The 17,450-nt window shown below is 37.0% G+C and overlaps 1 protein-coding gene across 2 annotated transcripts in view; it reads left to right on the top strand.

Moving 5' to 3' along the window:
• The first annotated feature begins 4,634 nt into the window (after nt 1-4,634).
• Nucleotides 4,635-17,450, top strand: part of erbb2 (erb-b2 receptor tyrosine kinase 2) — a 40,882-nt gene continuing 28,066 nt past the window's right edge. For both annotated transcript variants that reach the window (XM_030122066.1, XM_030122067.1), the window contains exon 1: nt 4,635-4,949. In XM_030122066.1, coding sequence (XP_029977926.1) covers nt 4,877-4,949 — 73 coding nt within the window. In that variant the 5' untranslated portion in view covers nt 4,635-4,876. The remainder of the gene's footprint in view (nt 4,950-17,450) is intronic.

Below are 17,450 nucleotides of genomic sequence, written 5' to 3'. Positions count from 1 at the left end.
GAGTGGAAAACTTTTCCCCAGACAGCATGTTTGGGAAATACTTATAAAACTTGTGTATTTTTTAAGGACCTTTTCAACTGTGCAGCTAGAAGTCGAACGCCAACTTCATTCTCCTGCTTCATGAAATCGACGTCTTTTGTGGGAACTAAACATTTAGGTTGACCCAGGATGGCTAAACCTTGTGAAAAGGGTCTGGGACATGAGTTCTGTCTGGCTTATTGAGTAGCTTTTTTGTTGTTTCCTGATAGCTCTGTGCAGTAGTCTGGACTCTGACCCTGGCTGATGTGGGTGGGGAGAGTGAATAGATTGAGATGAATAGAGTTTATTCTTCCTTCTTCGACTCCTGATTTGTGATTGAGACATGAAGGGCATGAGAAAAATGGAAGAAATACGAAGATGCTTCAAACTGGTTTATAATTTCAGTGGCACATGAAAATCCGTTGGTGTAACAGCTGATATTATAAATTATTATTTTTGAAATCTACTGCATAATCGGTGTTAGACTTGCCTGTAGTTCCTACCCTGGGGCTTATGTGTGAGGGACAGACGAATTCTGGGATGAGGTGGTGTGTGTAAATAATCGTAAAAACAGGTAGGACTGGATGGTTTAAGACATTCCTTCAGGAGGTCGAGGAGTCAAATACTTTACTCAGTTACTCAGTTTTCTTCCTGATAACCTGAAAACTGGGTGTAAGTTGGAGGAGAGCATACTCCAACCAAAACACTTTAGCTTAACTGGGTCTAATGTTCAAGTAAATAGAAAATGTTTTGTTTAATTTGTGTAGTCGTTATCCCTGAGTTATAAGAATTATGTGAGGAAATTCTCAAGATGATAATATGTAGCCGAGAAGGTAAAGATCTTTTGTGTATTTTGGTGACATTTGGCCTCATAAATGATGGGAAATATAATGTTTGTAGCATTCTGAATACATAATGGTTGAAGCATTGTAAAACATTTGTACTCTAAATTCTGAGAAGTGTTTCATTCACATCTATAGGAAATTCCATCCTGTTATGATGTTTGAGATTTACTGACTGAAAATTCATTCTTCAGATAAACATAGGTTTTTATAACAATGTCAGTTATGTTAAAAAAAAACAAACAAAACATCTTGCTGCTCAAACATTCTTGATAAAATGGTTCAAATGGTTTAACCTCACCTTTAAAATAGGTGAAACAGATGAAACTTTCTTCAGTTTGCACAGCTGAATTCTGTCGGAAAAAAAAAACATTCTTGCAATTTCCAGAAAATGTCTCAATGTATTCTTTGGAAGGGGAGAGAGTACATACAGCTCTAACAGGGTGGAAAAGAGTTCAAGGACACAAAATAAGCAAAGAAAAAAAAAAAAAAGTTTTGGTGGGTTGTTTTTTCTTTTTAAAGTTATCTACTAAGGACATGGTAAAAACACATACATGTGTATTAACATGGTACAAAATACAAAATATGACTTCTAATTGTTCATGTCTTTGTTTAAATGACAGAAAAAGCCTAAAAATATAATTAAAAGTAATTTATTATATATATGGCTCACTTTATAGGAAATATAAGGACAGAAAAGTTATTGTATAACAGGAACAAACATGCTTATAGACAAAATATATAGGCTATAAAAATCACATTTGCTGAGCTGTGTGACGACTAATGCCACAAGCTACATTAAATTAAAATAATGTGGGTACTATATATTAACTATATTTGCACATTTTACTATACATGCACTTTTCTTGAGTAGCACTCTGCAAAGCTGTAAACTTCAACCCCAAAACATTTTTATTCATTCATTGTAACATGCTTTTTAGTGTCTTGTTTTTTTCAGAAAAATATTTTATAGTCTGAAAGTTTAACTATTTATTACTATGATAACCTCCAGCCACTTTGACACAGTTTAACCCTCAAAGACCTAAACAGTCACTGGTGACCAAACATGTCTACTGAACTAAAATGCTTATTTACTTTTTAACCATTAATCCTATCAATACATGTAAATATTTCAGACAAAATACAGTTTGTCACCTTTTCATGGTCATCAGATATGACCCATTTAGATGATCAGAGGTCAGTAGTGAACGTGAACACCATCATCTTCTGTAACATTGATTCACCAGTAAAACCCATGGAGTTTCATAAATGGCAGTGGATGGAAATGCTTGGTTTATGTTCAGTAAAGGATATATTTGAATGAAAAGTCACTTTTTCTGCAGTTTTCTCCGCTTTTGATATAATAACCCTCAACTTTAATCTGAGCTTTTATAAACTTCTTCATGATCAGTGAATTAAAAACAGGAAAATACCTGACTTATACTGATAAAATACAAAATATGAAGGATAATATTATAAATAAATGGTGATAAATCACTTATGAAAGATTAGATAAAAAGAACATTTCATTTGGGAACTGACACAACAAACTGAGCAACAATGACAACAAGCCATATGTATCATAAATAAAGCAGGATATTATGATCATACTATTCCATTATTCTTAAATTCTCATGTTTTGAAGCTTAGAGACTTGGTTTATTATAGAACATTGCTATTTATAGTATCTGAAAGGAAATATGAATTGAGAGAATGATGCAAACTTATGTTACAGAAGGTTAAAAAAGAAGTTAAAAGAAGACGTATTTCTTTTAAAGGAGTTCAACTGTGGAATAGTGCTAATTTAAAACTTAAGCAATGTACTCCCTTTGTTATGTTCAAAAGAAGCATTGTATGCATCTATTTTTGAGCATTATGGCTGTATTATTATTATTTATTTATTTTTTATTTCTACTTGACACCATGTATTGTGTAGTTTAAGCTGTAAAGTAGGAGGGCATTAATAAGCTTTGCTTCTGCCTGAGCCCTTTTCAGTCAAATTGTATTATTGTGCTCTTCTTCTGTTGTTTTGAAATGCATATATGACTGGAAACTAACAAACTAAAAGTAATGCTGGGTCATTATGGGTTAAGAAAGGCTAAATGTGGAGAAAATTATATTTAGAAGTCAACACAAAAATAGCCCTCAGTCTTTAATCCATAAAAACCCAAACATCTACCATCAACCAAAGCCATCTGTGATCTAAAATGTTTAATATCCATTGATCCACAAAACCTATCACTGCATGTAAATAATTGGTGTAAAATGCAGTTTGTCGTCTTTTCATGGTCATCAGATATGACCCATTTGGACGTTCAGAGGCTCCGTAGTGAACATGGAAAGACCAACACCTTCTACAACAGTGATTCACGAGTAAAACCCATGGAGTTTGATAAATGACAGTAGATGGAGACACTTGTTTTTACATTCAGTTAATGATACATTTCTCTGAAAAAGTGTCTTTTCTTCAGTTTTCTCTGTTTTTGATATAATAACACTCAAATGTAATGTCAGCCTGATGATTCAAGTACTTGATCAATAATGAAATATAGGAAAATACCTGATTTTCACTGAAAAAAATGCAAAATACAGAGGATCATATTATAATAAATGGTAATAAATCACTAATGAAAGGTTAAATAGAGGGAAAAATTAATTTGGGAACTACCACACAAGTATCACTGGGTCATTATGGGTTAACCTTTAAATGCGAACAGTTGTAGGTCTTTAAGGCAGGGGTTCCCAACCTTTTTTTTTTTTGCTCCTGACCCCGTTTTAACATCACAAATTTCTGCCGACCCCAGACATTCAAAATAGAGAAATTTTTTTTGCAAAAATTAATTTGTTTTTGATCATGTAATAGTTTGCCATACTATGCTGCAAATGAATGTTAATTTTAGATGACATTTAGTCTATATAATGTATATTATCATGGACGAAGGCAGAAAAGCCAGGTGGAGATTACTGCACAAAGGGAGAATTTTATTTTCCTTGGTCAGGATATGTACAGTCAGTCCAGCTTGGATTTACAAGGCTGACAATTAATACTGAACAAACAAGAACTCAAACTGTGAATTATGAAAGAGCTGCAGCATCTGAAACTGACCACAATGAACATTTGAAAGATAAACAGTACCACAGTGCTTCAGTTTCAGCTTCACAGTTTGTCTCGTCTTTGATGTATTGTGGATGTCTCTCTCAATTCACTATGTATTTTTATTAGTAAGTTGTTGTTTTTTTTGTATCAATTATTAGAAATTTCAGGCGACCCCATTTGAATTCCAGGCGACCCCATGTGGGGTCCCGACCCAAAGGTTGAAAAACACTGCTTTAAGGATTAGTGCATATGGTTTGATAATTTTCTTAAGGTGTTAAAGAAACTTGAAACTTATAAAGAGAGAGAGAGAGAGAGAGAGAGAGAGAGAGAGAGAGAGAGCGAGAGCGAGAGAGAGAGCGAGAGAGAGAGAGAGAGAGAGATGTACTTTATTTATCCCAAACTGGGAAGTTACAGTGTAGCAGCAGCATGGTACACATTCAATAACAATAATATAATATCACAGCAAACATCAGTAAATAGAAATATAACATAAAAGTAAACACTGTACACTATAAATGAGAAGTATAATAAAAAAAATATGAGTTGCACTGTATTCTTGCACAAAGTAGACAAACAAGGATGGGAAGTGCTGTGCAGAGCAGTCCAGCCCAGATAAGTGTGCTGAAGTGAGGGCGGGCTGACTCAACCTGCCACTCCCCACTCAGGCCTTCACGGGAGCGCGCATCTGCTCCTGCGCGCTGTCACGCTTTACTACCAACAGGCACGGAATTCCAGGGAGGAAGTCACTGAGATTGGGAAACGAACAACAACTCCAAACGTGCCAAAAAACCCAAAACAAACCAAAACAAAAAAAACCCCGAGGAATACTAAGACGTGTGAAAACAGCGGCTTCTCCTTGGGGGGGGCAGAAGAATGATCTGAGTTTGGAGTATGGACTAAAGAGGCTCGGTTCCACCAGATGGAGGCGGCGAGAAGTTTGGTGTTTGTCGGGGCCGTGCTGCTCGGAGTGACGGGCGCATTGGGCAGAGAAGGTGGGTGACTTTAAGTGCGTTTCCTTCTGTTTTATTCCCCTCCTGCGGCAGCACAGACGCTATCTGCTTGCGGAGTAAAGAAGAATAAACTCTCAGTCGTGTTCCAGTAAATATTTCAGGGTCATCTCGGCCCCAAAAGACGCTGATATTTCTGTCTGGGAGCGCATTCCACCGGGAGTCCGCAGCCTCGTCCCCCTTCCACACTGTGGTAGGATTTATGAAAGGCTGATAAAGACAAAACAAAAGCAAAAAAAAAAAAAAAAAAAAAAAAAAAAAAATCGCACCTGTCACAAAGTAGCGTCAGGATGAGATTTCCAGTCTGGAGTAAATAAACCACCGGTGTTGCAACTTGGGAAGACTTTGCGTTGCGCGTATGAACACATGTAGACAATAGTGTTAGTATTAGAGAATCAGGTACAGAAATGTGACCTGATCTGCACAAGCTTTGGGGACAAGAGACACTGAGAGACTTGTGCGCGCAGGCGGACGTCAGGCTGGTTGGTTGTGCGCGTAAACAAAAACAAACCAACAGCAACAGTCGGTGCATTGTGTGCCAAGGATCACGGCGATGTCAATTATTCACTTCTGGCTCCAAAGAGGACATTGTCTGATAGAGGGCCACTTGTCACACTAGGAGTTTGAGTACATGCCAGTAAAATAGGAGCTAAGTGAAAGTGCAAACATATTTACATATTTACAATCTAGATGCTCTCCACTTGCATCACTGACATGTAATAAAGTATTAATCATGATAAGTGGTAGTCTGAGATTATTCATGTCAGTAAAAATGATGCGATATCAGCTTTGTACATTCACTTGTCATTAGTAGTTAGTGTAATAGTGCACTTATTGTGTGAGAGACACATTGTAAAAGCTTTGAAACAGTGTGAACATCGATGAGTTTGAGTGCCAGCCTTAAAACTGTTTGTATTGACATGCACTTGTTAAAAATCAAAATCCTGCAGAGGAAGTAGGCCAGTCCATGGCTTTTTTTTTTTTTTTTTTTACAAGAGAAAGAGCATCAATATAAAAAAAATATCTCTATTAAAAAAAAAAAAAAAAAAAAAAAACAACTATCTTTCAACAGTATAGTCTACACAATTTTAATCCATTGTTTTGTGATGACATGACCTGAGATGATGACAAAACTACAGGTACTGAACACATTAGAGTGACAATAACTCAAATAAGGATATATCCTCAGTGTTCATCCAGGGTCAAGTGCAATGTATTTATCTCTACCATTTCTTGGTTGGTTGACATGCTTGTTTTTATTCTGTATATACTGTATATTTACACATTTTTTCTTTTAAACTGTTTTGCTCTACACACCACAAGAGTTGTCCCTTTTAATTTTGTTGTACAGGGTGGGGAAGCAAATTTACAATGAACATTTAGTTGTTTTTTCTCAGCAGGCACTACGTCAATTGTTTTGAAACCAAACATATATTGATGTCATAATCATACCTAACACTATTATCCATACCTTTTCAGAAACTTTTGGCCATATGAGTAATCAGGAAAGCAAACGTCAAAGAGTGTGTGATTTGCTGAATGCACTCGTCACACCAAAGGAGATTTCAAAAATAGTTGGAGTGTCCATAAAGACTGTTTATAATGTAAAGAAGAGAATGACTATGAGCAAAACTATTACGAGAAAGTCTGGAAGATACTATTAAAGAAGAATGGGAGAAGTTGTCACCCGAATATTTGAGGAACACTTGCGCAAGTTTCAGGAAGTGTGTGAAGGCAGTTATTGAGAAAGAAGGAGGACACATAGAATAAAAACATTTTCTATTATGTACATTTTCTTGAGGCAAATAAATTCTCATGACTTTCAATAAACTAATTGGTCATAAACTGTCTTTCAATCCCTGCCTCAAAATATTGTAAATTTTGCTTCCCCACCCTGTACATATGTATAATGACAATAACAGCATTCTATTCTATTCTATTCTATTCTATTCTATTCTATTCTATTCTATTCTATTCTTAAAAAAACATGATTGAAAAATATTCTTTCTTCATTTAAACTATACAGCATGTGCAACTATAGACATACATTGACACATCTTATATTCCAAGATGCAATCAGGTTGCACTTTGAGTTTTTGGTGAGCAAGAGAAGTCTCTAGAGGAATGATCTCAATTTTATTATTTAGTTTCTCACAATTTTCAGAAAGCAAAACATGGAAATAGAATTATCTGATAAATAGCCCAGCCCTTCATCTGCTATATCAGTTTAGTTCATTCTTGCAACTAAATGGCTAGATATTGAACTTAAATACTTTTATTCCACTGACCAAACTGCTTAGATGATTATTATCAAATATTGAAAAATGCCTGTTATCATTTGGCATCATTTGATATCAACTTTCAAGTAAAATCTCATCAGTGCCAGTGCAGCGGTAGCTTTTATACAGTTTTAGTAAGGATATTATGTTAACAGATTATTTAAAGTTACTTATAAGTAGTTTATTTTTATAGTACACATCTGCCTTGAGTGTAGAAAAGTCCAGATGGGCTGAAAAATAAGACTGAAGGACAATACTGTGATACGTGTTGTACTTTTTGTGACAACAGTAAATGGTATTGAAGCCATCCCAGCTCTACAGGATGAAACATCGACGCAGCTGAAGCTTAGACGTCTCTTACTACCAACACGGCTAATGTGAATATAGTGTTCTGAGGCTCCTTTGCCTTTCATTATCTGCCCTCGCCACTACCACAGATTACACACACACACACACACACACACACACACACACACACACACACACACACACAAAGCCAATAGTCACAGGTGAAGTGATTTTCAAATAAAACAGCATTGTTGATGGGAACAGGTTGGTGCACTTTACTCCACACTGGGGATCTGTGAAGCATCAGTTAAGTGTTTGGTGCTGATTGGTTAGAGTTCACTGAGTTAAGCAACACATGCATAAGAGGAGAAGAGTTGACAGGGTTACTTTTAGTTAAGATTTCCGTATTTCTACAAAAACATACAAGCTTATGCATCAGCGCATACAGTCTAGGATTCCAAAAGTTAGATCTGAAGTTAGATCTCCAACTGGACTGGTTGGATGTGAATAATGATAAACCTGGACTTCTGCGGTGACCCAGACCCTGTGTTAGAACACGACTGTGTGTGGCCTCGGTTTCCACAGTGTTCATGTCCTTGTCACACTTCAGTGCTCCTATTGAGCAAAACTGGCTGCGAAGTGATTAAGTCCTACTGAATTGGCCTCAGTGGCAGGTTAACTCAGCCAGCCGTGACTCACCAGTCTAGACTGCATGTTAGTGATCTAACTCACACTGGGCTGAGGAAGGGGCTGTTGGGGGGCTTCCACACCAGCCTCAGAGGAAACTTTCAACACCTTTTTCAACACTTTACTTTAGTTCTAATGTGCACATCTTTAATCTGCACAATATCTGGATCTGTACATCAACACTGCAGGGCAATTCTCTGATTTATCCAAGAAAGAACGGGTCATTTTTATACAGATAACTGAGTCACCAAATTGATACTGATGGTAATTTTTCCTCACATAATAGATCCATCAGAGTAGAAATAGAAGAAATTAATGTATATTAATGTGTTTTTTGTCTATAAAGTATAATCTAGTCCAGTCAGTAGTAGTAGTAGTAGTTTATTCGGTCTTTAATTACTTTAAACAACAAACAAAAACAACATATCCATTGTTCCATATACAATACAACCACAAGGGTTTAGGCTGAAGTTAAGACTTATTCTGCCTAACCCTATTTACAATTAACACAACGTTTCCACATAAAAACAAAGAAAAAATTTTTCAATGTAATCATTGCTAGATATACAACAGAAGAGAATGCATTTTTAATTTTAATTCAGGTAAATCATGTCCTTATCTCAACTACCAATATTGATCCTAGTCTTTTAAACAGTGTTGAGAGGGTAACTTTACTCCATAATAACTTACAGATGAATCAGTTTGGACAATTAATATATACTGATAGGATGTTTTATGAACTACTGATTTAGGCAGGACTTACCTAATTTTGCATCTCTCAACTGGAATGACTGACTTTAAGAGAAAATAATTGCCCCAAAAATGAGAAAAATTGCTCCCACTTAAGGCAGATGTTTAGTTCTGAATAAAAGCTGAAGGAATCAGACAGATATCTGTGGTTTTAAACTATTCTTTACAGTTCAATCATAAAGAAGCAGCAGGACTTTTAAAAAATCTGAGTCAGATCATCTAAAACTATTATAACGGTGTTAAACGATAGTGTTTAGTTGACATTTTCAGTTGAAATACTTGCATTTTGTTCTTGTGCTTAACTATACTTATGCATGTTTTGATGTTTAACAAATAAATCCTGAAGTGCGGGGTTGACATCAAGAAAATAAATTACCATAATCACCAAGCCTTACTCCCATTTAGACTTTATTTGTCTGTTTGATTTCTGTTTTGGATATTAAGTATTTTTGACTTTGACTTGATGTGACTTGATTTTTATTATATGAGCCTTACATCACTGGTAATGTAATTTATAGCTTTTTAAACAACTTAATTCATGTTTTGTAACAAATTACTTTTGATTAGTTTTGTCACAAATGTAAAGTTTACAATCAAGATCAATTATGACGGCAAAGTTTTGATTTAAAAGCAAAACCTCCAAAATAAATCACAAGTATAGGACTAATATAAGCTTTTTGCCACATAGAATATAACACCTTTATAATCAACAAACACTTTGATTACTAACTGTCATTTACTTACACACATTCTCTGAGTTACTGTAATGGATTACATGACGTTTATTTTGTAATTTGATGATGTAACACCATTAGTTACTACCCAACACTGGTCTTTATCTAGTCTTAAATTACATGTAGAAGTACTCTTGGTGTATAATGTGTCATTAATGTGTATTCGCATACTCCTGCAGGTTATTTTGAAGCTGTAGTAACTGTATAAGAAAGGAAGCAAGAATGTTTGGTTTCCAGCTGTGTGGTATGTTTGCTAGTATGTATGTGTTTGTGACTGCAGTCGATACGTGAGTGTCTGTGTGAAGTCTATACTGTATGTCTGTAGTACACTAAAGATCCTGTTCTGCTTGTCTGTTGAGCAATACCTGTTTTTTCCTCCTGAGCCGTGGAGTGGAGAGGAAGAAAGAATGTGTTCTGGGAGGTTGGGAGAGATTTGAAGTTTATGCGAAGCACGTTTATGGGCCTAGCTAGCCCTGCATTAGAGGCAGGACTGACATGTTAAATCTGCAGGCTAATAAACTGATACAAAAAGTCCTGTTGGATCAGCTTGTTGTGTTTGAGTTGAGCTTTGAAGGGATCTAATCCATTAGAGGAGAGTCCAGGCCAGAGGATCAGACCAACTGTTCTGGTGCGTCACGCTGCAAACAGGGTTTCTGTGGATAAATAAGAAGTCATGAAAGGCAATAAATTCAGCAATCTAGAAATAAAGCCTTAATTGGTATAAAAATGTGTTAAATCCATCTTTGAAAAAAAAAAATCAGTACCGCTGATAAAACCATATTTGATGTTAGACTTACGTAGTAGAAATATCCCTGACAAAGTTTTCAGTTTAGAATTTTTTTTAAAGTTTCTCTTATTTTCATGTGCCTTAAGCTGTAGGAACTTTGTGACTTGTGGTAGCATCGTTGCCGTCAGTCTTCTTCTGTCACTTGAACACACTGGTAAACACACATGCACACTCCCTGTGCTAACTGGCATGCTTCCACACACAGGTGTGGCTTTGAGCTGGCTTTCGCTTCTCTGACAGTATCAAGCAGCGGACTGGTACAAGTCACTGTACAGCCACCACATCATGTCTTTAATGAAGACAGACTGAATTCAGGTTTGTTACGGTTCATTTGTACGACAACAAAAATACATCCTGTAAATGTTCAGATCATAGACACTGAGACAAGGGATGCAAAATTAGAAAACAAATGCTGCATGGAACAAGAAAAAATAAATTTGTAGATTTCTTTCTTTGGTTAATTCAAGCTAAAACAATTAGCTAATTGATTTGTAAATCTGCAGAAAATATACCCGGAGCTGCTGTCATGCTTTAAAGCAGGGGTGGTATCCTGCATGTTTTAGATATTTCCCTCTTCACACCTGGTTCAATTAATGATCAGCTCATCATCAAGCTCTGCAAAAGCCTGATAATGATGTAATGGCTTCCAGGTGTGGTAAAAGAGGGAAACATCTAAAACAGGGGTGTCCAATCCTGGTCCTCGAGGGCTGGTATCCTGCATGTTTTAGATATTTCCCTCTTCCAGCACACCTGATGGTCGTTATCAGGCTTCTGCAGAGCTTGATGATAGGCTTATCATTTGAATCAGGTGTGTTGGAAGAGGGATACATCTAAATCACGCAGGATATCGGCCCTCGAGGACCAGGACTGGACACCCCTGATCTAAAACATGTAGAATACTGGCCCTCGAGCACTGGAGTTGGACACCCCTGCTTTAAAGGGTCTAATATTTCTACTTCAACATATTATAAAAGGACCTAAAATATCATTTGAGAATAGAGTTCTCAAGTTATGTAAAAGATACCAACTTATTGGATTAGAGATATGATCTTAATGTATACATCCTGGCGGTCTGATGGATTTATGTGACCACTAGAGGATTTTTGTTGGGTTTCTGTAAACTGGCTAAAAGTCTGGTTTCGACAAACTCGATATGTAAAGTGTCATGAGAAAACTTTTGTTATGATTTGGCGCAATATAATTAAAATTTGATTGATTGATTGACGAGAGCAGGGGTGGCCAACCCTGGTCCTGGAGAGCCACTATCCTGCATGTTTTAGATGTTTCCCTCTTGCAGCACTCCTGACTGTCGTTATCAGGCTTCTGCAGAGCTTGATGATAGGCTTATCATTTGAATCAGGTGTGCTGGAAGAGGCATACATTTAAAACATCCAGGATAGCGGCTCTCCAGGACCAGGGTTGGCCACCCCTGGACTAGAGGCAGTAATGAGTCACTCTGCCAGTCTCCCCTGGTGAAGAAAACTGACACTACAGAGCCTTTGACCCAAGCGCCAGAAAGTGACAAATTGGGATAAAAACCACTAAGAAACAACTTTAGGAGTCAACGAAAGTGACACAGTAATAAAAGCTGGAGGTGCTGTCGTTGTTTTCACCAGTGGATACAGCTCTAAATGAAAAGAATGGAGTTTGATGCTGAAATGGCAGAGTTCCTTCTACACTGAGTTTGACTGTGAGGTTTATGAAAGTATATCACTCTTAATATTAGTATCTTGTTGACGTTTGTTGATCCACGGCTCAGACTAAACTGTGACAGTTTTGACGTTGTTTGTTCGATTCCAAACAGATCTTTAGTGCAGCTACAGACAACACAAACCGTACAGAAAATGAATGTGGTTTGCGGTTTTACTGTGGCTGTTTTATTTCTAAAAACAGAGCTAAGCTAACAGAGCTATAATGTAAACTATCAGCTCATGCAGCATACGAACATTAGTAGACACAGTGTTATTTTGACCGACTGTCAAAATAAGTGGCTATGAGTTTTAGTTTGAAAAAGAAAACTTGATGATACCGTAATGCAGATATATGTGAACAATAAACTTTATCCTTTATTCAGTAAGTGATACAGTCTGTGGATACATAGTGTTGATTCACTGGTGGTTTTGTAGTTCTAATTGTGTTCTGGTATGTGATGCCCCCCTGGTTTTGAGAACTTGGAATATCAGTACAACATAATGTGAGAACATATTGCTTTTCTTATATGGTCATATTTTGTTTGGAATATTGATCAGATAAACTATTAGACAATATTGGCCTCAGGCAGTAGAAATGTTGATTTAACATTATTGAACATTATTAGAATACTAGAGATAGCCCTCACTACTTGAGAGGTGACATATTTTTGTATTCACTGTCAACATCACTGTCAAACTATGTGTTCCAACATTTTAGTGTGCATTTAGATTTTAATCACTGAGCCAGCATGCTTTAAAGGAGTAAGTAGATAGGCGTTCCCTGCTCTTCACTGGAAAGACATGTACAGAATGTTATTACAGTGAATGTACAATGAACTCAGTTACTCACCAGCAGCTGATAGCAAATCGATGGCACGAAGTGTGGTAACACAGGATTTACTGCAATAGCAATGTCACTTTTAACTTAAAGATTTCTAAATAAGCTATTGTGGTAGAATATTAAGGTACAACCGGACAAAAAAGCTAAAGTGTAAAGATTTTTAGATTTGATTTATATCCAAAGGGGTTATTATATGACAGTGAATGTAGGAAGAGTAATACAATCAATGCAGTGTCACGTAAACATCAGTTTAATTGTGCATGAACGAAGCAGGCAAACCACAATTTTCTAGTTATTTGTGACACCTCATTAATAGTTTCCTACTTCATCATTATCATGATATGAAAAACGCAGCTCCGTTTATACACAGTGTGCACCATTAGGTTGACAAGCAGCTGTGGTCAACCATGCAAACCACACAGTGATGAAACTCCAGTTTTGGTCGGCAAAGTTCAAACAATTTAAGCGTGAGCTGAATCTAATTTCTGTAATGCAACAAAATGTGCTGCAGCATTTAAGCTTTGATTACAAGTAAGTGCTAAAAACAGCGATGGGGGTGGGGGGACTTGTATGTTGGACACTTTGGGCGGTGCAGTGGTGTAGTGGTTAGCATGTCCACCTCACAGCAAGAGGTTTCTGTGTTGTGTTTTCCTGTTTCCTTTCCTTCTTTCTTTTATGTCTCCTCCATTTCCCACCACATTTAAAACATGTTTATTTAGGCTAATTCTCCTGTTGGTGTTTTTGACCAAGGTGTTGTTTAAGGTCTGAAGTTGGTCCCCGAGCTCCTTCAGTGGTAGTTCACTGCCCCTAATGTGCTAAGTGCTACTGCTAAAGGCTAATGCTAATGCTAAGGTACTGTGTGCACTAAAGTGGGTAAAATGCAGACACTTTATCCTTACAGGAATAATAATGTTACCCTTTTAACATAAACCTCTTAGTTAGTTAGTTGTGTGGATCAATAAAGTCTAATCTAATCTAAAGGCTCAACGTGTGATATTTTGTGACATTTAATTTGTAGTTGAATCGTCCTTCATGCTCACCTGCAGTGGCTACAAAAAATGAGGAAGTGTCTCATTATCTTACAAGTGTTTGTTTTGTCTGTTCTGGGCTTTTTAAGTTAACGTCATATCAACTCTAGTCTTCCCTCACACATAACACCCTTAACGCTGGATGCCACCTGTTATGAAACAGAAAAAATCAAGAAGAGGAAGTCAGTTTATAGCTACCATATATATATATATATATATATATATATATATATATATATATATATATATATATATATATATATATATATATATATATATGTGTGTGTGTGTGTGTGTGTGTGTGTGTGTGTGTGTGTATATATATATATATATATATATATATATATATATATATGTATAGTGTGTGTGTGTGTGTGTGTATATGTATATGGGAGATCCTCCGTAGACATAAACAGCTCCTTGTAATCCATTTTCCTGTGATTGTATGCTAATGAATATCTAATTATGAAGTAAATCCTCCTAAATCCCCATGAATCTCACATACTGGCCCTGTAATACTGGAATAAACAGTCAAAATAAGGAGATTAGACAATAAAGTAGGGGGCCTCTTTTAGAGAAACACACAGAAGTACTGACCTATGCCAAAATACTGTTATCAACAAGGCCAGCTGCAAAAACTGTAGACCTACAGTATCTTAAAAAAAAACCTGATGTTAGTTTTTAGTGTGTCAAACACTTGGAATATTTTCATAGCATTTACAGGGTGGGGAAGCAAAATTTACAATATTTTGAGGCAGGGATTGAAAGACAGTGTATGACCAATTAGTTTATTGAAAGTCATGAGAATTTATTTGCCACAAGAAAATTTACATAATAGAAAATGTTTTTATTCTATGTGTCCTCCTTCTTTCTCGATAACTACCTTCACACGCTTCCTGAAACTTGCGCAAGTGTTCCTCAAATATTTGGGTGACAACTTCTCCCATTCTTCTTTAATAGTATCTTCCAGATTTTCTCGTAATAGTTTTGCTCATAGTCATTCTCTTCTTTACATTATAAACAGTCTTTATGGACACTCCAACTATTTTTGAAATCTCCTTTGGTGTGACGAGTGCATTCAGCAAATCACACACTCTTTGACGTTTGCTTTCCTGATTACTCATATGGGCAAAAGTTTCTGAAAAGGTATGGATAATAGTGTTAGGTATGATTATGACATCAATATATGTTTGGTTTCAAAACAATTGACGTAGTGCCTGCTGAGAAAAAACAACTAAATGTTCATTGTAAATTTTGCTTCCCCACCCTGTATATTGTCAGTCCCACAGCTCATGTCAAATAACCTGAATATTGGTTGCTAAAGCAGAGCCTCTGTGTGTGGGTTGTTGTTGGCGATCAATCGTTGTGTGTGTCGAGGTGACCTGTCAGATGCAGCGGTGGCCTTTTGACCCGGGGGTCACAGGTGGCTGACGTGTCTTTGAAGGAGACACTGAAGAGCAACCCAGCAACTCTTGGTTTTCTCATCCACTGGTGAAATGCATACAGTGTGTCATGTGCAAGATATGTGAAGACACACATTCCTGTGAAATGACATTTTCCAAAGCTCCAAAAAGAATTGAGCAATGACCGTTGTACTCGAAGAGAAAGGGGGGGGGGGTGTTTAAGCCAGGTAAGACGCAATGAGTGAAAAGATAGACGGGAAATGTGGCATGACAGTGGGCAGATAAAGAGGCACAAGGGATATGAGAGCAAGATAGTTAGGGAGTATTTTAGGCAATGGAGATGGAAGGGGTGGGCAGCTCCTCACAAGGCCACGCATACACACAGGCGTTGCTGAGAGACTTTTGGAGAGCAAACAATGAGGGAATAAAAGGAGAGGAAGCTGAGAACTGGCTTTACACACACTTTTTTAGAAATGGAAAATCTGCTCTGTTGTGCTTTCTGTTACGGCACATTTACCTAATCCTCAGAGCTGGAGCTGTCTCTGTTGTTTGTGTGTGTTTGCGAATTTAAAAGACTCTGTTTCAGTTTCTGTTTTAGATATTCTGTCATATAAAAAAAATATAAAAGTAAGAGAATAAAGGCTCCTCTTTGGGCTTGACGTGTCGAACAATTTTCCATGATGACATCGGTGAATTAGGCAGTGATTAGTCATTTTGTTTGATACTTGACCCAAGTTGCCGGCGTGTATTTTTGGCACACTATTAATTATGGACCCGTTCGGTGTGGCGAGATCCGCAGTAGCTGGCTGTCAGATTTTAATGTGGACCTCTTTTACATTTTGTGATCTGATACTTCTTTGCTGTGTTTGGTGAGGTGCTGCAGTGCTTATAATTTGGGTCAAGATGGTTCTGAGCTGTCATTAGGAGTCTCTCCACGTGGTAAACCTGCATTTCTTGATAAAGAGTTTATACTGAACACAAATGCTACCTGCTGAACTTTGATGAACCTGATTATCATGAAAATCACACTCCTCCAGTACTTCCCCCTTCCTCCGAACATCCATCCGAGTCCCTCTCACCAAAAGGAGACACAAGAGGAGTTGAGGGTGGGGGTTGGAGGCTTCAATCAGGAAAAGTGGGTTGGCTATTGAAGGGTCTGCTGGAAAGAAGCCAGAGGAAGTCATTTATAACCTCAGGAGAGGGGGGACTGTCCACTGAGTCAGTCTGCTAAAGCATGGGAGCTATGTGTCTCCAGGAGCCCCCGTGAATTGTAACATTTTTGACCCCTGTATATAATACTGTGTGTGACCCACTGTGGGGAATCTCTGCTCTCTGCTGCCAGTGGAAAATATATCTTATACGCTAATAGACAGACATGGGCAGTGCATATGGTTTGTATTTTTGTGTACACATTCAAGACCAGTTGTAAACAGTAAAAAAAAAAAAAAACACTTCAGCTCTAAATATTCAGTCAGGGCTGTTTCATCGTAGATTAATTATGTGTAGTTTGCACAATTATACATCAGGAAACACTGAGAAATTTAAACCAGGTGACAATATCAAGTTACTTAAGATTAGATCACGAGATTAGATGTACTTTGATAGTAGAATAACCAGTAACTGAACACTAAAACTACAGGAAATTCTCATAAATGCCCATGTTTCTAATGTTGTTTGTCTGTAAAGGAGTAGGAGGAAGTGAACCTTTATATTGGCCTGCTTCTTTTGTATAATAAATATGACGCCAAGACTTATGTTAATCTTTATCCGATTTACAGGTATATTATAAATGTGCAGGTAGCTCTTTGACAACATGATCAATAAAGTGTGTCACAGTCATGCCCCATTCTCACTCCTGAATCTTTAAATGTCTAAGCCCAAACCACAAAAATATATTTGCTAAATGGAAATAGTAGAAATAGGACATTATAAAATCGGTGAATCAGAAAAAAAATCAGTCACATTTGAGAACATGGAACTATTGAGAGTTAGACTTTT

Source organism: Sphaeramia orbicularis, chromosome 19 (assembly GCF_902148855.1).
Source record: "Sphaeramia orbicularis chromosome 19, fSphaOr1.1, whole genome shotgun sequence".
NCBI classification, from domain to species: domain Eukaryota; kingdom Metazoa; phylum Chordata; class Actinopteri; order Kurtiformes; family Apogonidae; genus Sphaeramia; species Sphaeramia orbicularis.
Note: the sequence above shows the minus strand (reverse complement) of the source record. Positions and strands in the feature narration are given on the sequence as shown.